This window comes from Python bivittatus, unplaced genomic scaffold (assembly GCF_059951505.1).
Source record: "Python bivittatus isolate LINGU-HERP-01145 unplaced genomic scaffold, Pbiv_v1 ctg000020_np1212, whole genome shotgun sequence".
NCBI lineage: Eukaryota > Metazoa > Chordata > Lepidosauria > Squamata > Pythonidae > Python > Python bivittatus.
Window position 1 is genome coordinate 26,357,578 of NW_028277030.1, and position 16,681 is coordinate 26,374,258.

A 16,681-nucleotide genomic window follows, 5' to 3' on the forward strand; every position below is an offset into this window, starting at 1 on the left:
AACTGTTGGTTTTGTTGTATGCCACCCAGAGTCACATTTGTGAGATGGGTGGCCATATACATTTGATAAATCAATCACTCAATCAATCAAACAACTCCATTGGGTCAGTTGACCATGGTCTTTCTTCTCAGAACTATTTGATGAATATCTAAAATTAGAAGATAAAATGATTTTAATTTTGTGGATCTTTATTTCATTTATTTAGACTTATTGTTTGATGATGATGATGATGATTGGTCACAGTCAGCCAGATGTTTAGACTGAATTTAGCATCATCGTCGTCATCATCATCATCATCATCATCATTATTATATTATTATTCTATCTAATGGATTCTGAGCAGTGTAGGGGGGTTGGACCAGATGATCTCCAAACTCTTTTCAACCCTTACTTTCTATAAAAGTATAAAAAGACAGGCCCTCTTATCGCAGCCTGGGACATCCTCCATAAGGATTTAGAAGACTCATCCCAGAATTCCCATCCAGCCCAGTTGAGAATTGTGGGAACTGGACTCCCAGCTCATCTGCAATAGTGCCAGGCTTCAAAGCCGCGGTAGCAGTTCCAGCGCTCCCCAAGGGGAAAACCCGAAAGGAATCCCTCCCTTCCACTTTCTCCTTTCCCCTTTTCCCATCTCTATGGCCAGCCAACCAAAGAGTAACAATAAGAGAGGCCGGAAGAGGGTGGTCGCGCGGCACCGGCTGCACCCTTGACCCGCACTCCCTTTTCCCTTCCTTTCGCCGAGGCCTAATTAGCCCCGCCCATCCGAACCCTTCCACGCCTCGTTCCGGGCCTGACCCGTCCGTTTCCCATTGGCTGCGCAAAAGAGGGATCGCAGCAAGAACCAATGAGCGGAAGCCACGGCGGGGATTGCTGAAACATTTGGTCCTCTCCCGGGGGAGGAGAGGTAGAATCCCGGCGACGCGAGCGGAGTCGGAGGTCTTCGGAGCGCAACATGGGCGCGTTGGGCGGAAAGCGATTTTTGCTTGGTAATTGGAGGGAGGGAGGGAGACGCTGCTATTGAGGGCAGGCTTTGGATAAGTGGAAGCGGGGACGGGTTCGGAGGGTTAGTGAGGGTCAGTGTAAGAAATTTCCCCGGTTGTCAGACTTAAATAGGCTGCGTGGTGTCCAGCCTTCGGGCTCTAGTTTAACATTATTTCAGATTTGCTGAAACTCGTTCTAGAACAGCACGTCCTTTAACGGGAGAGAGCGGTCGGCCTCTCTTTTTACACTTTGAAGAAGCGGCAGGGAAGCGCTTTGGGGATGCAGGAAGGTGATGCGAAGACCTCTTGAGTAACTTAAGAAAGAAGCCAGGGCAGGCTTTTCTTCAAGGCAGCTTATGTGGTTTCTGTATTTATGTGGTCGCTCCTTTTTTCCCCGCAGGCGTGGCTTTTATCACGCAACTGTCCTGCCTTATTCATACAGTTTTAGGAAAGGCTTAAGGTCCCGCGCTTTCCCGTTGTTGCTGTAGGAATCACGCTTCCACTCGAGAGGAAGAGACAGACCAGCTCCACAGACAGATCGAGGGGTAGCTCTGCCACCCTTTTGTTCGGTCTCGTTGGCCCAGGCGCCTGCATGGGGCGGGCAAAATGCTTCCAATTTGAAACGTTTCAGACTCAAAACGGGCCAGGCTGACCATGCCGGGAGTGTTTCAAGGCCGGACACTCTGGTTTCAACTCGGAACACTTGTTTCGAATTGACATGGAGCTCTTACCATTTAAATTGTTTTGCACCCCGCTAGTCAGATGCAGGGCTGAATGGAAATTGGAATCTGGGTTTAGCCTGGTGCCTCCCGCAGTGGGTCTCAGGAACTGCTGTTCTCCTTTTGGCATTTAAATGGAAGTAGATATTGCTGAACACATTGGAATTGTGCATCTGAGTGCACCAGAGCTCGTTATGGGGTTGTAAACCTTGTTCTTATTTGATTAATTCGATAATGATAATCAAATAAGAACAGAAAAATGAAAAGTAACCGCTTTTAAATAAATCATTTCTGTAGCATAGAGAAGGCGGGGTTAGACAATATTTTAGGGCCAAGGGACACGTGGAAACTTTGGTCTGCAAAATGGGTGCCATGAGAAAGGCATGCTTTAGAATGACTGTTGGCATGACCAGTCAGAATACATCCAGTATTCCCTCTGGCCCACCTGAAGATCAGAGGTATCTGCAGGATCCAGTGTTTTCATCAAAATGGCAAAGCAAGTGTCACACCACAAGCCCCACCCCTTTTGTGTGGGCATGTAATGTCATGATGCATGTACAACAAGGGCAGAACTTAAGCACAAATGTGGTTTCATCATTTGCCCCCTCGCCTCCCAAGGATGCCTCTGCTCAGGATGCTCCCTGTAAGCTCAGCTTATTGTTAAGCTCTTTCTAGACAGCCGGGAGAAACAGAGCACAGCTGTAGGCTCCCATGATTTTTATTTTCCAGCTTTTGGAGTCTATATGGAATCCAGAGACAATTTTGTAAGTTAGGTTGATGCTAGAGATTTGTGCTTTGCTTTGTAGTATGTCAGCACTTTGTTTATTTCAGCTAAAAAGAATATTTTAAAAATAACCCTGCTGTTGCAAGGAGTGTGGTGGGTGGGAATGGGATTGGTCATAGGCACCACATTGCTTTCCTGCTCCTGCTGTTAAGCATTTTCAATTGAGCACAGATACTTTTCCCATAAGGGGAAAATTTGACTTTACTGTAGTGCAGTCCAAAATACATATAAATGATTTTTAGAAAATGTACAATATTGGTTCAGTTCCTGAATCTACACATTTTGGGCATCTTTAATACTTAAAAAAAAAATATATTTCCAGACATCAGATCAGACTTGTAGTTATCTTCACATGACTCAGGTGATGAAGTGCGGATTGAAACAAGTGTCATGTGTAATTTCCAACAGTTTCTGGCTTGAGAAGATGTCGTGTAGAAATAAAAGCTCTTATATTAAATGGTGTCTCTGTTGTAGAGTAGTTGGGATGTTTCAACCATGCAGCTTGCTGATGGCCAGTCTTAATCACAATATACAGATTTCTATCAAAGGGATCATCTATCAGTTTGGAAGGCTGATCCATTTCAGCGAAGTGCTTTCATATAGATCACCTTGGATGGGTACATTTTTGGGCTGACTCTCATTATTGCAAACCTTCAAATGAATGGTTTAGCAAACTGATCAGGGCACATCCTTTCTGGATTGATATTTATAAGATATAATCTTATAATTGACATAAGACTATGTTTCCAAAAAGAACTTGATGCCTACAGAGCTTAAATTTCTTTTTCTAGTGAAATTCAGTTTTCATTCAAATCCCAAAGCCAGATAATTTAAAAATACCACCATAACTTAGCAGTAAAGAATATAATAAAACATGCAAACCGATAGTGTTAAAAAATGTGGTGTAATCTGTTGAAAGCAGAAGAGCCACTCCCACATAAAGTAGTTCAAAAGCATGTGAGTCAACACATACAGCCTGTTTCCTTGGGAATGAGTTTCATTGAGTCTAATGGAGCTTATTTTCCTATAAATGGATTTAGGAATGAAGCCAACTTCCAAGGGATCCAGCCTGTGTTAAAGCCCTGATTTAAATTGTATAAAGGATGAAGTCAGAGAGTTTTGAACTGTTGGTTATGGGAGGTCCAAGCAAATTTAGAGATTGTCACGTTTTGAGGGGCTCATGCACCCAAGCCAAGGAGAGCCCTGAATGCAGTCTGGTGGGGCTCCGGCTTTGCCTGAGCAAATGCTTAAAGGATGGAAAAAAGGAGGGGGCTTTCTCCTCTTAAAGGTGCAACTGCCACCCTGCATCATTTTAGAGGTCATGGCACCACAAAGTTGGAGAACTCCTGGTTTAAGCAGTAAGAGCATTACGTCTGAATTACTTTGTATATATTCGGTTTATGTCACCTGTATGTGCGTGGATATGTTTTCATGGCAAATGGTTGGGACAAATACCCTTTTGCTTTTAATTCAGGTGGCTACATTTGCATAGAGACTAAATGGAAGCACCAGATTAGCAGGAAATTTTCCAGTCCTGAGATCTGTTCTGATTTTAGAATGGGCTGTTCCAACTTCACTGGAAGTATCCCATTAGTATTCTGATCTTAATGGAGGTAGGCCGTCCTGATTGTGAATAATGGCCAGAATGGTCTATTTGGGGGTAGGAAGAGTTCTAGTAATGTCAGAGCTTGTTCCAACTCAAAATGGGATCTGACTGTTGAAATGTTTTCCACACATCTTATTTCTTGTCCTGTTTGGTTTAGTGGAACAGGGTTCTCATACATGTTTTACCTCTAATTTAGCAGGCATGCATGTTTTTGGCCTAATATATAAATAGGAGGAGGAAGGAGTATTGGTATGTTTGCCACCTTGAGTTGTAAATGAAAAAAAAGGCAGGATAAAAATCTTAAAAACAAAACAAAAACCTTCTTGATTGTCTGTTGTAATGACCTGAATCTTGTTCTGTTTGTATCCTAGGGACTATAAGCTGCACCCTCTTCTTGGCTGTTAACAGCTTGTATTCTTCCAGTGATGATGTTATAGATCTGACACCAACAAATTTCAACAGGGAGGTCATTCAGAGTGATAGTTTATGGCTAGTAGAGTTCTATGCACCATGGTATGTATTAACTGGGCTGTCTTGAAGAGAATGGCTGTTGTTTGTTCCATTTGTTACTTGTTCATGTATATGTTTTAGCTATCTTGTTTCTGTAAATAGTGTCCTGCATCTCAACACAGAATATCTAGCTAGACTGTTCTGGTCATATTAGCGTTATGGTTAAGTGAGACTATGTGCAGGAACACGTGGGTCAACCTTTCTCATTGCTGTCCTTCAGATATGTTGGTACTGCAATGCCTGAAATTCACAGCCAACATGGAAGTTTACAAGCCCAGCACCCCTGAAGGGCTGATGAAAATAAATCTTAACATCCTCATTAAATGCACTGGGGGGAGCAGGTCTGCATGTGTTAGTCATGATACCAATATAAATGCTGATCCCACATCCTTCAGTTGATGAAAGAAGGATGGAAATCTCTGTTGAAAGCTAGAGAAATCATAACAGTGCCCTGCACCTGCAGTTTATTCTCATATTTCTGAAGATTTATGTTATTGTTATTATAAGAGTATATGGTTGCCAACTTTGGTTTTATTTTTCTTAGGAGAGGGTTCTGTATCTTTTGCAGCTAGAAATTCAAAGAATGCTGCATGTCCTACTATGACAATGCTGTGATTGAATTGTATGTGTTGAACTTCGGCTAGTTGTGCAGAGCTGTTGGGTTTTGTTAAGGGACAAGAGACATGTCCAGCAGTCAGTATTTCTTTCATTTTGTGTAATGTTACACATATGTGGAAAGTTGTAGCAACTAACATTGGCTCCAAACATCATGGAATGCTAGCAGAATAAAAATAAATCTGGGATATGACTTAGAATATAACCACTGTATATTCACTTACACACGTTTCAGTGTGAGGATTCATATGAGGAAAGAGTGTATGTGGTTTGGAATAAATCACATGTTTGACACTTATATTCTTTTTTTATCTTCTGAAAGGTGTGGCCACTGCCAAAGACTGACATCTGAATGGAAGAAAGCTGCAACTGCCTTAAAAGTGAGTAGCATATCCATAAATAATCTTTCTTTGTATTTATTATTTCTTTATTAGATTTGTATCCTACCTGTCTTCCAGGAACTCAAGGGAGTGTGCTTATTCCCTCCTCTAGTTTTTCCCATAACAACACATCTGTAGGGTAAATTGGGCTGAGAGAGTGTGACTGGCCCAGCGTTACTTCATGAGCTTCCCTAGAGGAGGGCAGACTTTAGCTTGGGTATCCCCTATCCTTATCCAACACCTTAATCATTGCACCATACTGTTAAGTTGGGATATTTTAACCCCAGTTGTTGTAAAGGAGAATTTTTTCTCTCAGATTCCCCCAAGACTTTGTTTACAACAGAGACCAGTATACCCTTCTTTTGAAACCCAAATGGTTTATTTCTGGTATCAGAGCAGCAAAAGCAGACCTGAAAAGGGTGGAGATACTACCTCTTTGTCTTATGGTGATCTTGCTTCCGAGAGCCTTTGCTCTCCTCTTAGCATCTTCTCCCAGCTTTATCAACATTTCTTGGCTTTCCAAATATTTTATGTCTGGGCTGATAGGTTTTATTGTTTTCTGAGTCCCTGGGAAGGAAATTTGTGTGTGCGCACATGCATGTTTGATTCAGTCTTGACTCTCATTGACCACATGAAGAAGTCCATGAAGTTTTCTTGGCCAGATTTTTTGAATTGCCTCCTTCCAAAGGCTGAGAAAGAGGGACTGGCCCAAGGTCACCCAGCTGGCTTCGTGCCTAAGGCAGGGTTAGAACTCATAGGCTCCAGGTTTTTAGCCTGATGCCGTTAACCACTACACCAAACTGGCTCTGAGGAAAGTAATAAGGGAGTAAGATATTTTGCTTGTTCTAACCATCACCATTTTTTCTCCTGCAACTGTACAAAGTGGAATGCCTTTGTTCACAAATAATGCTAAGCCTTAGTTGTGGGTTTGTGCATTAGGATAAGATAAAGCCAAAGAAGATACTTTTGAGCCTAGTGATTCTCAGGCACAGATAGTGTTTCATCTAACTTAGCAGTTTCAACATGATTGGCAATTCTGAGACTTTCTCAGCCCACATATGATAGTAGGAATCAAACCTGGATTGTGTGCAATAAGAGCAGGTATCCTACCCATCAGCTGATACCTTTGTTAGTAGAAAATGGCTGTCATCAGGTGCCTGATTAATAGAAGTTTCTTGCTTACCTTGAATAAGCACTTTACAATCTTTCAAAACTTAGTTAATGATAGCTGGAATTGAAAATATAAATTCTGGGATGCCCCTTTTCTTTGATAAAGAATAAATGTGTGGCCTGCTCATCCCTTCAATGTATTTCCCATCACTCCTTAACAATGGGCATATTAATGAGGATTGATAAAAGTTGGACTTCAAAAAACATCAGGAAGGCCACACATTGCCCACCACTGCCTTGGGGAGAAGCATGAGGCCTTGTGGGTGCTAGCCTACATTTTTGGAATTGTTTAAAATGTTTTTTTAGCACTATCATTATATTTTACTGAAGATCATGTTTATTTATTGTACCTATTAAAGTCTGGGTCTCAAAAAAGGGCCTATATATATACTCCTGTATATAAAGCTAAATACAAGATGTTTGACTGTGGCATTACTATAACCTTTCCACAAAATAATTACAGAACCAGTTCAGATCAGATACTCTACCTAGGTTGGTTGAAGCAGCGACAGGATTCGGCCCTTTCTCTTTACCACTTCCCATGTTTTCCTTACTGCGGTGGCAAATTTCTTGTTGCTAAGAAGCTGATATGAAAGCTCCCTGCCATAGAATCGTCTTCAGACCACAGTTCTTCTGTTATAGCCTCTGTCTAGGATTTTTATAGTTAGCTTGTACCATACTGGTTCATCTTTATTGATTTTGTCTTCTAAAATATAGAGTATTACTTCAGAGATGTATTGCTTGTTTGAAAATTGGACTAAATCTTCTGGTTGATTCATTAATTGGTATTTTGAAACTGCTGGCCACCCTATTTACATTATATTTTTATCAGAGATTACACGCAGTCGATCCTTATGTTCTTAAAAGATTTACTGGAAGGAAACTTAGCAATGCTGGGTTTTTGTTGCAATGAGTGGGAAATCAATAAGCAATGCCTTGGCTTCCTAATGTGCAAGCATTTGCTATTGGAGAACTGCCTGGGCAATATCATCTTCCTTGGCCACCTACTGGTTGGCGGACTGCCAGAAAACATGGAGGAATAGCAGTAGCAGGCATGGCAAACCACATAGGAAGCTCCCAAAGACAGCACATCCCTAGCAGAGAAAGTGTAGGTATGTGACTTTCTTGTGCTTAATTTAAAAGAAAAATAAATGGATGAACGCAGCATCCTTTTTTTTCAAGCTGAATTATCTTTATTCTTTTAAGATCGTGAAACAGCTTAGTCAAAGGTAATATCTGAGCCAAAACCAGCACTTCTCAATTAATGTGTATATGAACTGACATATTCCATTGTTTTGAGCAAAAGTCAGTACATGTGTGTGAACTCAGCAAAACAGCTTTTACCTGCTCTTTGTGGAGTTTTATGTTTCGTTTCTCTAACTTGAAAGCCTTCCTTTCTTCCAGGGAGTTGTGAAAGTTGGGGCAGTTGATGCAGATAAACATCAATCTCTTGGTGGTCAATATGGTGTTAAAGGGTTTCCCACTATCAAGATATTTGGTGCTAACAAGAACAAAGCAGAAGACTATCAAGGTATTTTTAAGAAGATACATTATTTATTTATTTATTTTTATCTGCACTCAGTCGTTACCGACTCTGCAGTGACTGCTTGGACGAGTCCTTGCAGTTTTCAAGGCAATTGTTCTCGGAAATGGTTTTGCCAGTGCCTCCTTCCTAGAGCAGAGCCCAGCTGGCAAGTGCAGGAGGCGGGGTTTCCGTTGCTTAGCGCCCTTTTCGGGCGACCACGGTTTTGCACTTACCGGCAACTGCTCCCGACTCCTTTTTGCAAGGTGCCGCCAGCATTTTTCCTCCCACCAGAGTGAGAATACCCATTTATCTACTCACGTGAGTTTTCGAACTGTTGGGTTGACAGGAACTGGGGAGGAAACAGGAGCTCACCCTGTTAACGCGAAGGCTGGACTCGAACCGCTGAAGCGTCGACCATTTCTGGCCGGCAACTTTCAGCGTCATTAAGCCGCTGCGCCACCACGTCCCCTCACATTATTTTACTGATGTGCATCTTGAACAAAACTGATCTTTTTCTCTTGTTCACAACTTAAAGCCTACTTAAGTAGAAAAGACTGACTGCTGTAATATATTGGGTCCTTTTTTGTGACATGAAATTCTCAAGAATTTAAATGAGATGTATTTCCTGCTTTTGCGGCTGCATTAGATTTGGCCGAACAACCAAATATATGCTGTTGGGCAGAGGTGGGGAACCTGTGGTCTTCCAGATGCTGCTGAACTACAGTTCCCAGTATGCCTCACTTCTGGCTGAACTGGGTGGGAGTTGTAGTTCAGTAACATCCAGAGGCACAGGTTCTCCACCCCTGTCACAGGGAGCATACTGGTTACTTAAAACCCGGGTTTCCGGTTCAAGACTGAAGCTTCCAGTGATTTCTCCTGGTGCAGCACCACAGTGCTTCAAGCAGCTGCCCAATTGTGGGGGTTTCCCCCTCTCCTATTAAAAGTGCTGAAATGGGTGGATACTGCTGCTGGAAAGAATACATAAATGATATATGTGGAGTCTTAATGATTGCTTAGCATTCTGTCTTTGTTTTGTGTCTCAGGAGCCAGGACTAGTGATGCTATCGTTGATGCTGCTCTAAGTGCTGTCCGGTCACTTGTAAAAGATCGTCTTAGTGGCAGAGGTGGTGGATACAGCTCTGGAAAACAGGTACCCCTTTTAGGCCTTGCCTCCTGCTCATTGCAGAGGCTCATTCTTTCCAAGCATATATTCCGAGCAGGCTGTTAGCGGATAACTAGTAACTCTAGGATTTGAATGATGGCTTTAAGAAGGACTTATTTTATGGCAGGGGTGAGAAATTTAGCAGGACAACAGGCTTGCTCATTTAAATGTAGCAAATTTTGCAAAAAAGGTAGTTTGCACTTATCAGAATAAAGAGGGGGTGGACAATAGCAGTAGAAGGATAGGGTGTATTGGAGAGTTAATGAACAGCACAAAGGACAATAACTTCATTTTTTAGTGACTGGAACCCCCTTATGGACTTTTTGCTGAAGAAAGAAAAAAAATGAACTTGTGATTTATGGGTTTGAGGATTAGAAAGGGTAAACTATGGAAAGAAGGAAATTATGATGAGGGTAAAATGTAAATGCACTTATAACCACTGTTAAGAAGATTAGAAGCCACTTCTTTATAATCTTTTCCTTTCTTCTCTTTTTCTTTTTCTTTCTTTTTTCTTTATTTTCTTATCCACTATTTTTCTTTTATTTCTTTTCTAAAAGTTGTATTATTTTTATCTTGTTAAAAATTTCTTTAATAAAAATTAAAAAATAAAAAATTAAAATTAAAAAATCATGGCTATAAACAAATTAAAAGAGCCTCATTACGGAAGACAGGGCTTCTGGGCTGTATAGATCTCAGATGGGCAGCCATATAAGTCTTTTAAATAAATTAATTAATTCCCCATTCTCAGGACACACATATACATCTACTGGAATAGAGTGAAGCTCTGCTGACTAGTTCCACTAAGCTATCCAATGTTCATTGTTGGAAAACTCATATTTGAATAATTCATGCTTGAATTCGCTTTTTCATCTTCCATCCTGTACGGATTGTATGATTTCAGGCAGAAATGGGTTATTTTCATTGATTACATATAAGTTTCTATGCTAGTGTTTTTGACTGGAAAGCACGCACTCATTTATTATAACCAATAATTAGAATTGAAATAAACACTGTAGCACTAAATATCTTGCATGTTTCTTTTAAAATAATAGAGCAGTCATGAAAGTGGAGGCTCCAGCAAAAAGGATGTGATTGAACTGACAGATGATACCTTCGATAAGAATGTGCTGGACAGTGACAGTGTCTGGCTGGTAGAATTTTATGCTCCTTGGTGTGGACATTGCAAAAAGTAAGACTTCTGAATGTACTCAGAGTTGTGCAACAACACTTATCGTGCAATCTACTCAGAGGTTAGCCCCACTTAATTCAGTGGAACTAATGCTCAGATACAGAAATACAGCTTGCGTCCAGCTTGTGACTTCTGGAGGTACATGAGCCACATTCGAGTAACATGGGGTTTTCTTCTTTTGCTTTTAATGTAATGCTCCTCTGTACCCATTACTCTTCTATTGTCACCTAAGACAACACATGCTAGAAATCTAATTATTTGTAGCAGGAGTAGGACTTTTGGGCATCCTGGTTCCTGGAATCTGATCATTAATAATGGTTGTTGGGGCTAATGTAGTCCAAGCTGTCTCAAGGACTTCAAGTCATATGACCCTTTTGAGGAGTATTCAGTAGTCGTTGTGATCTGTTAGTAAAAGTTTTTAAACCATGTTTTTGTAATTATGTAAGCAACAACCAATCTAGTAATTTTTGAACCCAACCATCATCTTGGAACTATCATTTAACCACTTTACTTCCATTTTAAAAGTGATTTTAATTGTAAAATGCTGTTGTAGGTTATTGCTGTTCTTTTTAAAAGGAAAACTCCCACATATAACAACATGTTTCCTTCCACAGTTTAGAGCCGGAATGGGCATCAGCTGCAACTGAAGTGAAGGAGCAAACAAATGGAAAGGTTAAACTAGCTGCTGTAGATGCTACTGTGCACCAGATATTAGCCAGCCGATATGGGGTGAGTAGTTAGTGCAAGTAGTAATGTTGTTATTTTATTATTCACTGTCTCCCAGATTATACAGAAGGGAGAATATGGTCTTTGTAAGATGGCAACAATATTTTCATGGAATGTTTTAAGCATTTATATATTAGAGTATTGTTAAATAAATGCAAGTGTGAGAGCACAATTTGTTTGTATAAACCATATCAGGAACTTTTTCTTAAAACATTGGGTCATATACGTAATGATTTCTATGATAGTTTTATGTACCTGCTATTTAGAGAATTTGGATTATGCAGACATACAGTGAAGCTACGAGCTGTTTTATTTTAATTTTTAACCCACCTAATGCCAAAGTGATTACCTCTTGTGGTCAGTATGATTTGAATTCTTTGATTCTGTGTTCCAGATCCGCGGGTTTCCGACAATAAAAATTTTCCAGAAGGGAGAAGAACCTGTTGACTATGATGGTGGAAGGACAAAATCAGATATTGTTGCTCGGGCTCTGGATTTGTTTTCAGAGAATGCACCACCCCCTGAGCTCTTAGAGGTATCCTTATTCTGATCAAGCAGTTATTTCCTGTGGAAACTGCAACAAAATGTTGCGGTATGGAATGCTTCTGTTCAGTGAGCCAGCCATGCTGTCTTTCAAAATACTCCATATTCCATTTCAGACCCTTCCCCAGTCATTTTGTGGTCACAGAACTCTTAGTATTTCCCCTCTACAAATGTGTGCATGGTGGTAACCCCCTATTTCTCATTAGTCCTACTTTGGCTACATAGCTATCATAATTTGGTACCCAAATTTACTATCATGATTTTTTTTTTAATTGGTGAAATTAAAGAAGTGTTTGAATCAAAGTTTTCTTTGAAAATGAGTAATAAAGCTAAGCTTGATTTCTTACTGTACTTCTCCCAAAAGATCTTAACAGAGAGAAAATTACATTATTGCCTTCATTAAATTCATGTAGTTGGAAATTTCAAGCCCTTTCTTGAAAAGTCTGCCCTTATTTCACATTAGCTGCATTTATACATTGGCGTTTGCTTGCAAAGAGCTTTGGGACAAAGTGCCTCTTTGAAAGGTCATGGGCAAGAATGGCATGATGTATATGCCCTAATTGTTCTGGCATCCTTTTGGCACTCAGCTGCATAGACCAAAATTATTTAAGTCTTAATGTCTGAGCTATTATCTATAGAAACTCCAATATCAGAGCAAATACATCAACCATGTTAAGAAAGATAGATCAAGAGAAAACCTTGTAGGAGAATGTGACTATTTGTAGTTGTATCAACCAATCTAGTTATTACTCTTTAATTACTAGGATTTTGAATTAGTAATCTATTTATCTCTCCTAGATTATTAACGAAGATGTCTTAAAGCAAACATGTGACACTCACCAACTTTGTATTATTTCTGTTTTGCCCCATATACTTGACACAGGTAAGAAACAAAAGGCCTTTTCCCCTCTCTTTGGCATTATTATACTGGCCTCAAATGTAACCTTTTTATGATTTCTGTTAAACAGGAGCCGCAGGTAGAAATGCCTATCTGGAAGTCATGTTGAAAATGGCAGACAAATACAAAAAGAAGATGTGGGGGTAAGTTACAGGCTATAGCAGAAGGCACTTAGATTTGGAGCGGGAGCGGGGGGGAATGACAATATATGCTCCTATCGAAATGAAAATAGAAGCTCAATAATTGAGATGCTGTTGGCCAGCATGGACTAGCTTAGACTGGTTACAAACTGGAGTAGGGGAGGCTTGAGGTAAACAGCTGGTTTTGACATGATGCCGTGTGATCTTCATCCCTTTTTTCTCTGCATCTTGCAACTGTCAACATCTGAAACTGTAGACAAAAGTGATTTTATATGGTTGCTGTGAGATACACACCTAATTCTTTTTATCTAAGGTGGGTGTGGACAGAAGCTGGAGCACAGTCTGATCTTGAAAATTCCTTGGGTATTGGTGGCTTTGGCTATCCAGCTATGGCAGCCGTTAATGCTCGAAAGATGAAATTTGCCCTCCTGAAAGGCTCTTTCAGTGAACAAGGGATTAATGAATTCCTAAGGTAAGATTATCAAGGATTTGTTGGCACCTAAATCATATGAATGTGTGCAGCCTGACAAGTTTCAATTAAAATGAGTTCAGTAGCAGAGGGAAAAATAATTGATTCCGTAAGCATGTTAGTTGACTTCATTTTTGAATAGAAAAAAAATATTTTCTGTTCAGGAGCACTCCTGAACCCATCTTTTTCTGCTCCTCCTCCCATTTTTTTAGAGAAATGACTGAAAACCTATGAAATTTTAACCGGCGGGGGGGTGGGAGGGGGCACCAGTTGCCAACCCCACTCAGTGCTGCTGGCTATATAATGCATCGCAGCAGGTTCTCAAACATGGATCATTAGATGAGTGTGTAACACATTCTTTCAACTTCTAGGGAACTTTCTGTTGGACGAGGGTCCACAGCACCGGTTGACGGAGGGGCTTTTGCCAAGATTAACCCAGTGGAGCCCTGGGATGGCAAAGATGGTGAGGTAAGAGACTCCTTTTTCATCTCTGTGTTCATACACAACTTATATTAAACATTTAGGGTTCATGCATTTCAGTTGGTTCATTATCAAATCAATCACTTAATGCTTAGTCGTCCTGGCACACCATCATTATATACCCTAAAGCTTGTACCCAAAGATCTATTTAGTTAAAACCTTGCTTCTCATTTTTATTTCTCATCTTTTCTGTCACCCACCTTATCTGTGTTCTATGCTTGGCTGCATATCCTTGTTCTCTTTTGGCTTTTGCTCAAAGCTCTGACATTTGTTTGCTTGTCTATTTCTGGCATCATTTTATTTTCTATATCCTGTTGAGCTATTCTGATATGCTTCCTGTGCAGACTCTGTATTTTCTTTCTTTCCTGTGCTGATGTGAGTTGCTCACCAAACCTGTAACTAGTCTAGCGTTGTTGCATTGAGGGTTGTAAAGAGGAACTTGATAATAACACTAGTGCTACTTTTCTTATTTATCCAGCTGCTCAGGTTACATAAAAACCTATGTAGATTTACAATTTTTATTGTTCACTTATAATCTACTGTTGACTTCCCCCATTTTTTTCATAGGAAGTTTCTGCTTAGTAGCTTACTGAAGCCACACACAATGTCACACCTGGGCTTGTTTCAATCCTGGTTTGCTTAATGAAAAAGAAGCAGCCAGTCCATCTTGTAGACAGATAAAATAATAATTCCTTGTTTGGCCAATGCTGAGTTCACTTTGCTCTACTGTTTGGATGGTCTTTGGCTTGCATCTCTATAGGTTGTTTAGAAGCTTGGATGGGACCCATAAAAAGAACCAAGAAGCTGCAAAGAAATGAGTATCCCAATTCCCATATCATGTTAAGCCACATTTGTAATCACATAATGACTTAGCATGCGGTGTGAAGCCAGTTATTTTGATCTTACTAATCAATAGCTTTAATTTTTCTGCTGATTTTAAAGAGTAAAGTAACAGTGATAAGACTGAAGGGTCTTAGGTGCTGAAACTCCAGTTTAATTGCATCACTTGTTTGAATGGTAAAATCTACCTTCATGACAAGATTGTTCATGTAGTTTATACTTTAAGGGAAGATCAGAAAAGTGCATTGCTGGTTGTACACAGATTAAGAAACACAACAGAGCATTTAGGTCTCTTTAGAAGTCATTTAACAGTAGTGCCCTTCACTATTGGGCAGTATTTTCTCAGCATGTTACGGGGTTTGGAGGTATTGATGACATCATGTGATAAATGCCTCATTAATTCCTGTTCCACTTACTTGTCTCATAGCTCCCAGCTGAAGAGGATATTGATCTCAGTGATGTAGATCTTGATGACTGGGATACTCAGAAGGATGAATTGTGAGAGCCTGAAGATAACTTTATTTCTTGAGAGACATTGTGAAGTGGTTGGATAGAAGAATGTTTTGCATCACACAGATCTACCAGTGGCCTTTTTGCTGAGAGAAAAGCTGTTGGAAATACGGTCATTAGTGAACTGAGCACCTCTTAAGAAAAAAATCTCACAAATTCTATGAATTTTTTTTATTGAGTAAAATTGTATCCGGTGCAACAGATATTTTGAGAACAACACTGATCTTTCATTGAAATGCTCCTGCTTTGTTTTTTTGTCTAGCTGGTATGTGATGGTCAACTGTAACTTGAGACTTTTGTTGTACTTAGTTTTAAAATGTGATCTTTTTTCTCCATCCCCAAGGTATAGCTTTCATTTCAATGAAAGAATAAAACAATATTTTTGACTCTCTGTGTCAGCGTTGTACAGTGTACAGAGATCTCTTTTTGACTAGATCAGTACAGTATTTAGAACCCATTTTTGCAGTGAATATTAATAGAATGAAGACATATATATCATATTAAACCAGTCATTTTTTAAATTGTGGTGTTTTGAAAAAACTATAGTGAACTGTTTCACACAATACTAAGCTTTGGATATGAACCAGGTCCTTGGATTCTCTCTAAATAACTTCAATAATTATTTTTCTTTATGGAGCCTGTAGGATTGAGAGAGCTGCCGTATTTGCTGGGTGACTTGTGGCAGGTTTATCTTGATGCACATCTTGTCAGTTGTAGTGGGAATCTTTTAAGCACTCATGTTCCTTGATGGTACTCAAGAAAAATAGTGAGCCATCATCTAGTTCCTGTTGTCTCTGATGAAGAATGTTTCCAAGTAGCCCAGAATTATGATTTCAGGCTAATTTTAATATAATGTTAAATTATAAAATATAATGTTCCTATAACAGAAATCAAGATGATATGATTTCTTTAGAAGGATGTAAGAAAGTTCCCAGTGCCAGTATTAAATTTTCCTGCCACAAGAACATTAGACAATATTTCTCTTCCTTTTAAAAAAGGCTCACCTTTTCTCTAGGGACCGGTTTGCTCCAACATCATCGTAGCCATTTGTTGGACTTCAATGCTCCTCAAAGGATATACTGTAACGTTGCCAACAAATGGTGGCTATGAGAGAAGTACTGCTATTCTAATCTGATTTTAATTAAATTCAAGATGGATGAAGAGCCATACTGCTTTCAACAAACTGATAAAATGAGATTTCAAGTTCTGTATTATGTCTGCAGTGGGCCATATGCTCATTTGGGGGCGGGGCATATTTCACTCAGGCAAAGGAGAAAAATTTTCTGTCTGGATTTTTGTGACAAGCTAAACTGAAGCAACCAGTTAGATTAAGACAAACTTCTCAAAGTATTTCTCCCTTCTATTTTAGTGTGTAACTGCTGTGTTGACTGAATCAATACATTAAATAAATTACAGATTTATGACTCGAGGATAT

General features: G+C 39.8%; 1 protein-coding gene across 1 annotated transcript; it reads left to right on the plus strand.

The window, feature by feature from the left end:
- Positions 1-843: 843 nt before the first annotated feature.
- On the plus strand, positions 844-16,670 carry PDIA6 (protein disulfide isomerase family A member 6). Its single transcript, XM_007423597.4, has 13 exons — positions 844-986; positions 4,461-4,602; positions 5,537-5,594; positions 8,169-8,295; positions 9,333-9,439; positions 10,504-10,640; positions 11,255-11,369; positions 11,761-11,901; positions 12,708-12,792; positions 12,878-12,950; positions 13,261-13,419; positions 13,788-13,884; positions 15,164-16,670. The coding sequence occupies exons 1-13, from the start codon at positions 953-955 to the stop codon at positions 15,236-15,238; spliced, it is 1,350 nt and encodes a 449-aa protein (XP_007423659.1). The 5' UTR covers positions 844-952; the 3' UTR covers positions 15,239-16,670.
- Positions 16,671-16,681: the final 11 nt, after the last annotated feature.

Bases quoted from the DNA above. Each gene is read 5' to 3' on its own strand.
- PDIA6 (XM_007423597.4), top strand. From the start codon at position 953: ATGGGCGCGTTGGGCGGAAAGCGATTTTTGCTTG. The intron at 10,641-11,254 runs GTAAGACTTCTG...TTCCTTCCACAG, and splicing joins TGGTGTGGACATTGCAAAAA to TTTAGAGCCGGAATGGGCAT. The intron at 11,370-11,760 runs GTGAGTAGTTAG...TCTGTGTTCCAG, and splicing joins TATTAGCCAGCCGATATGGG to ATCCGCGGGTTTCCGACAAT.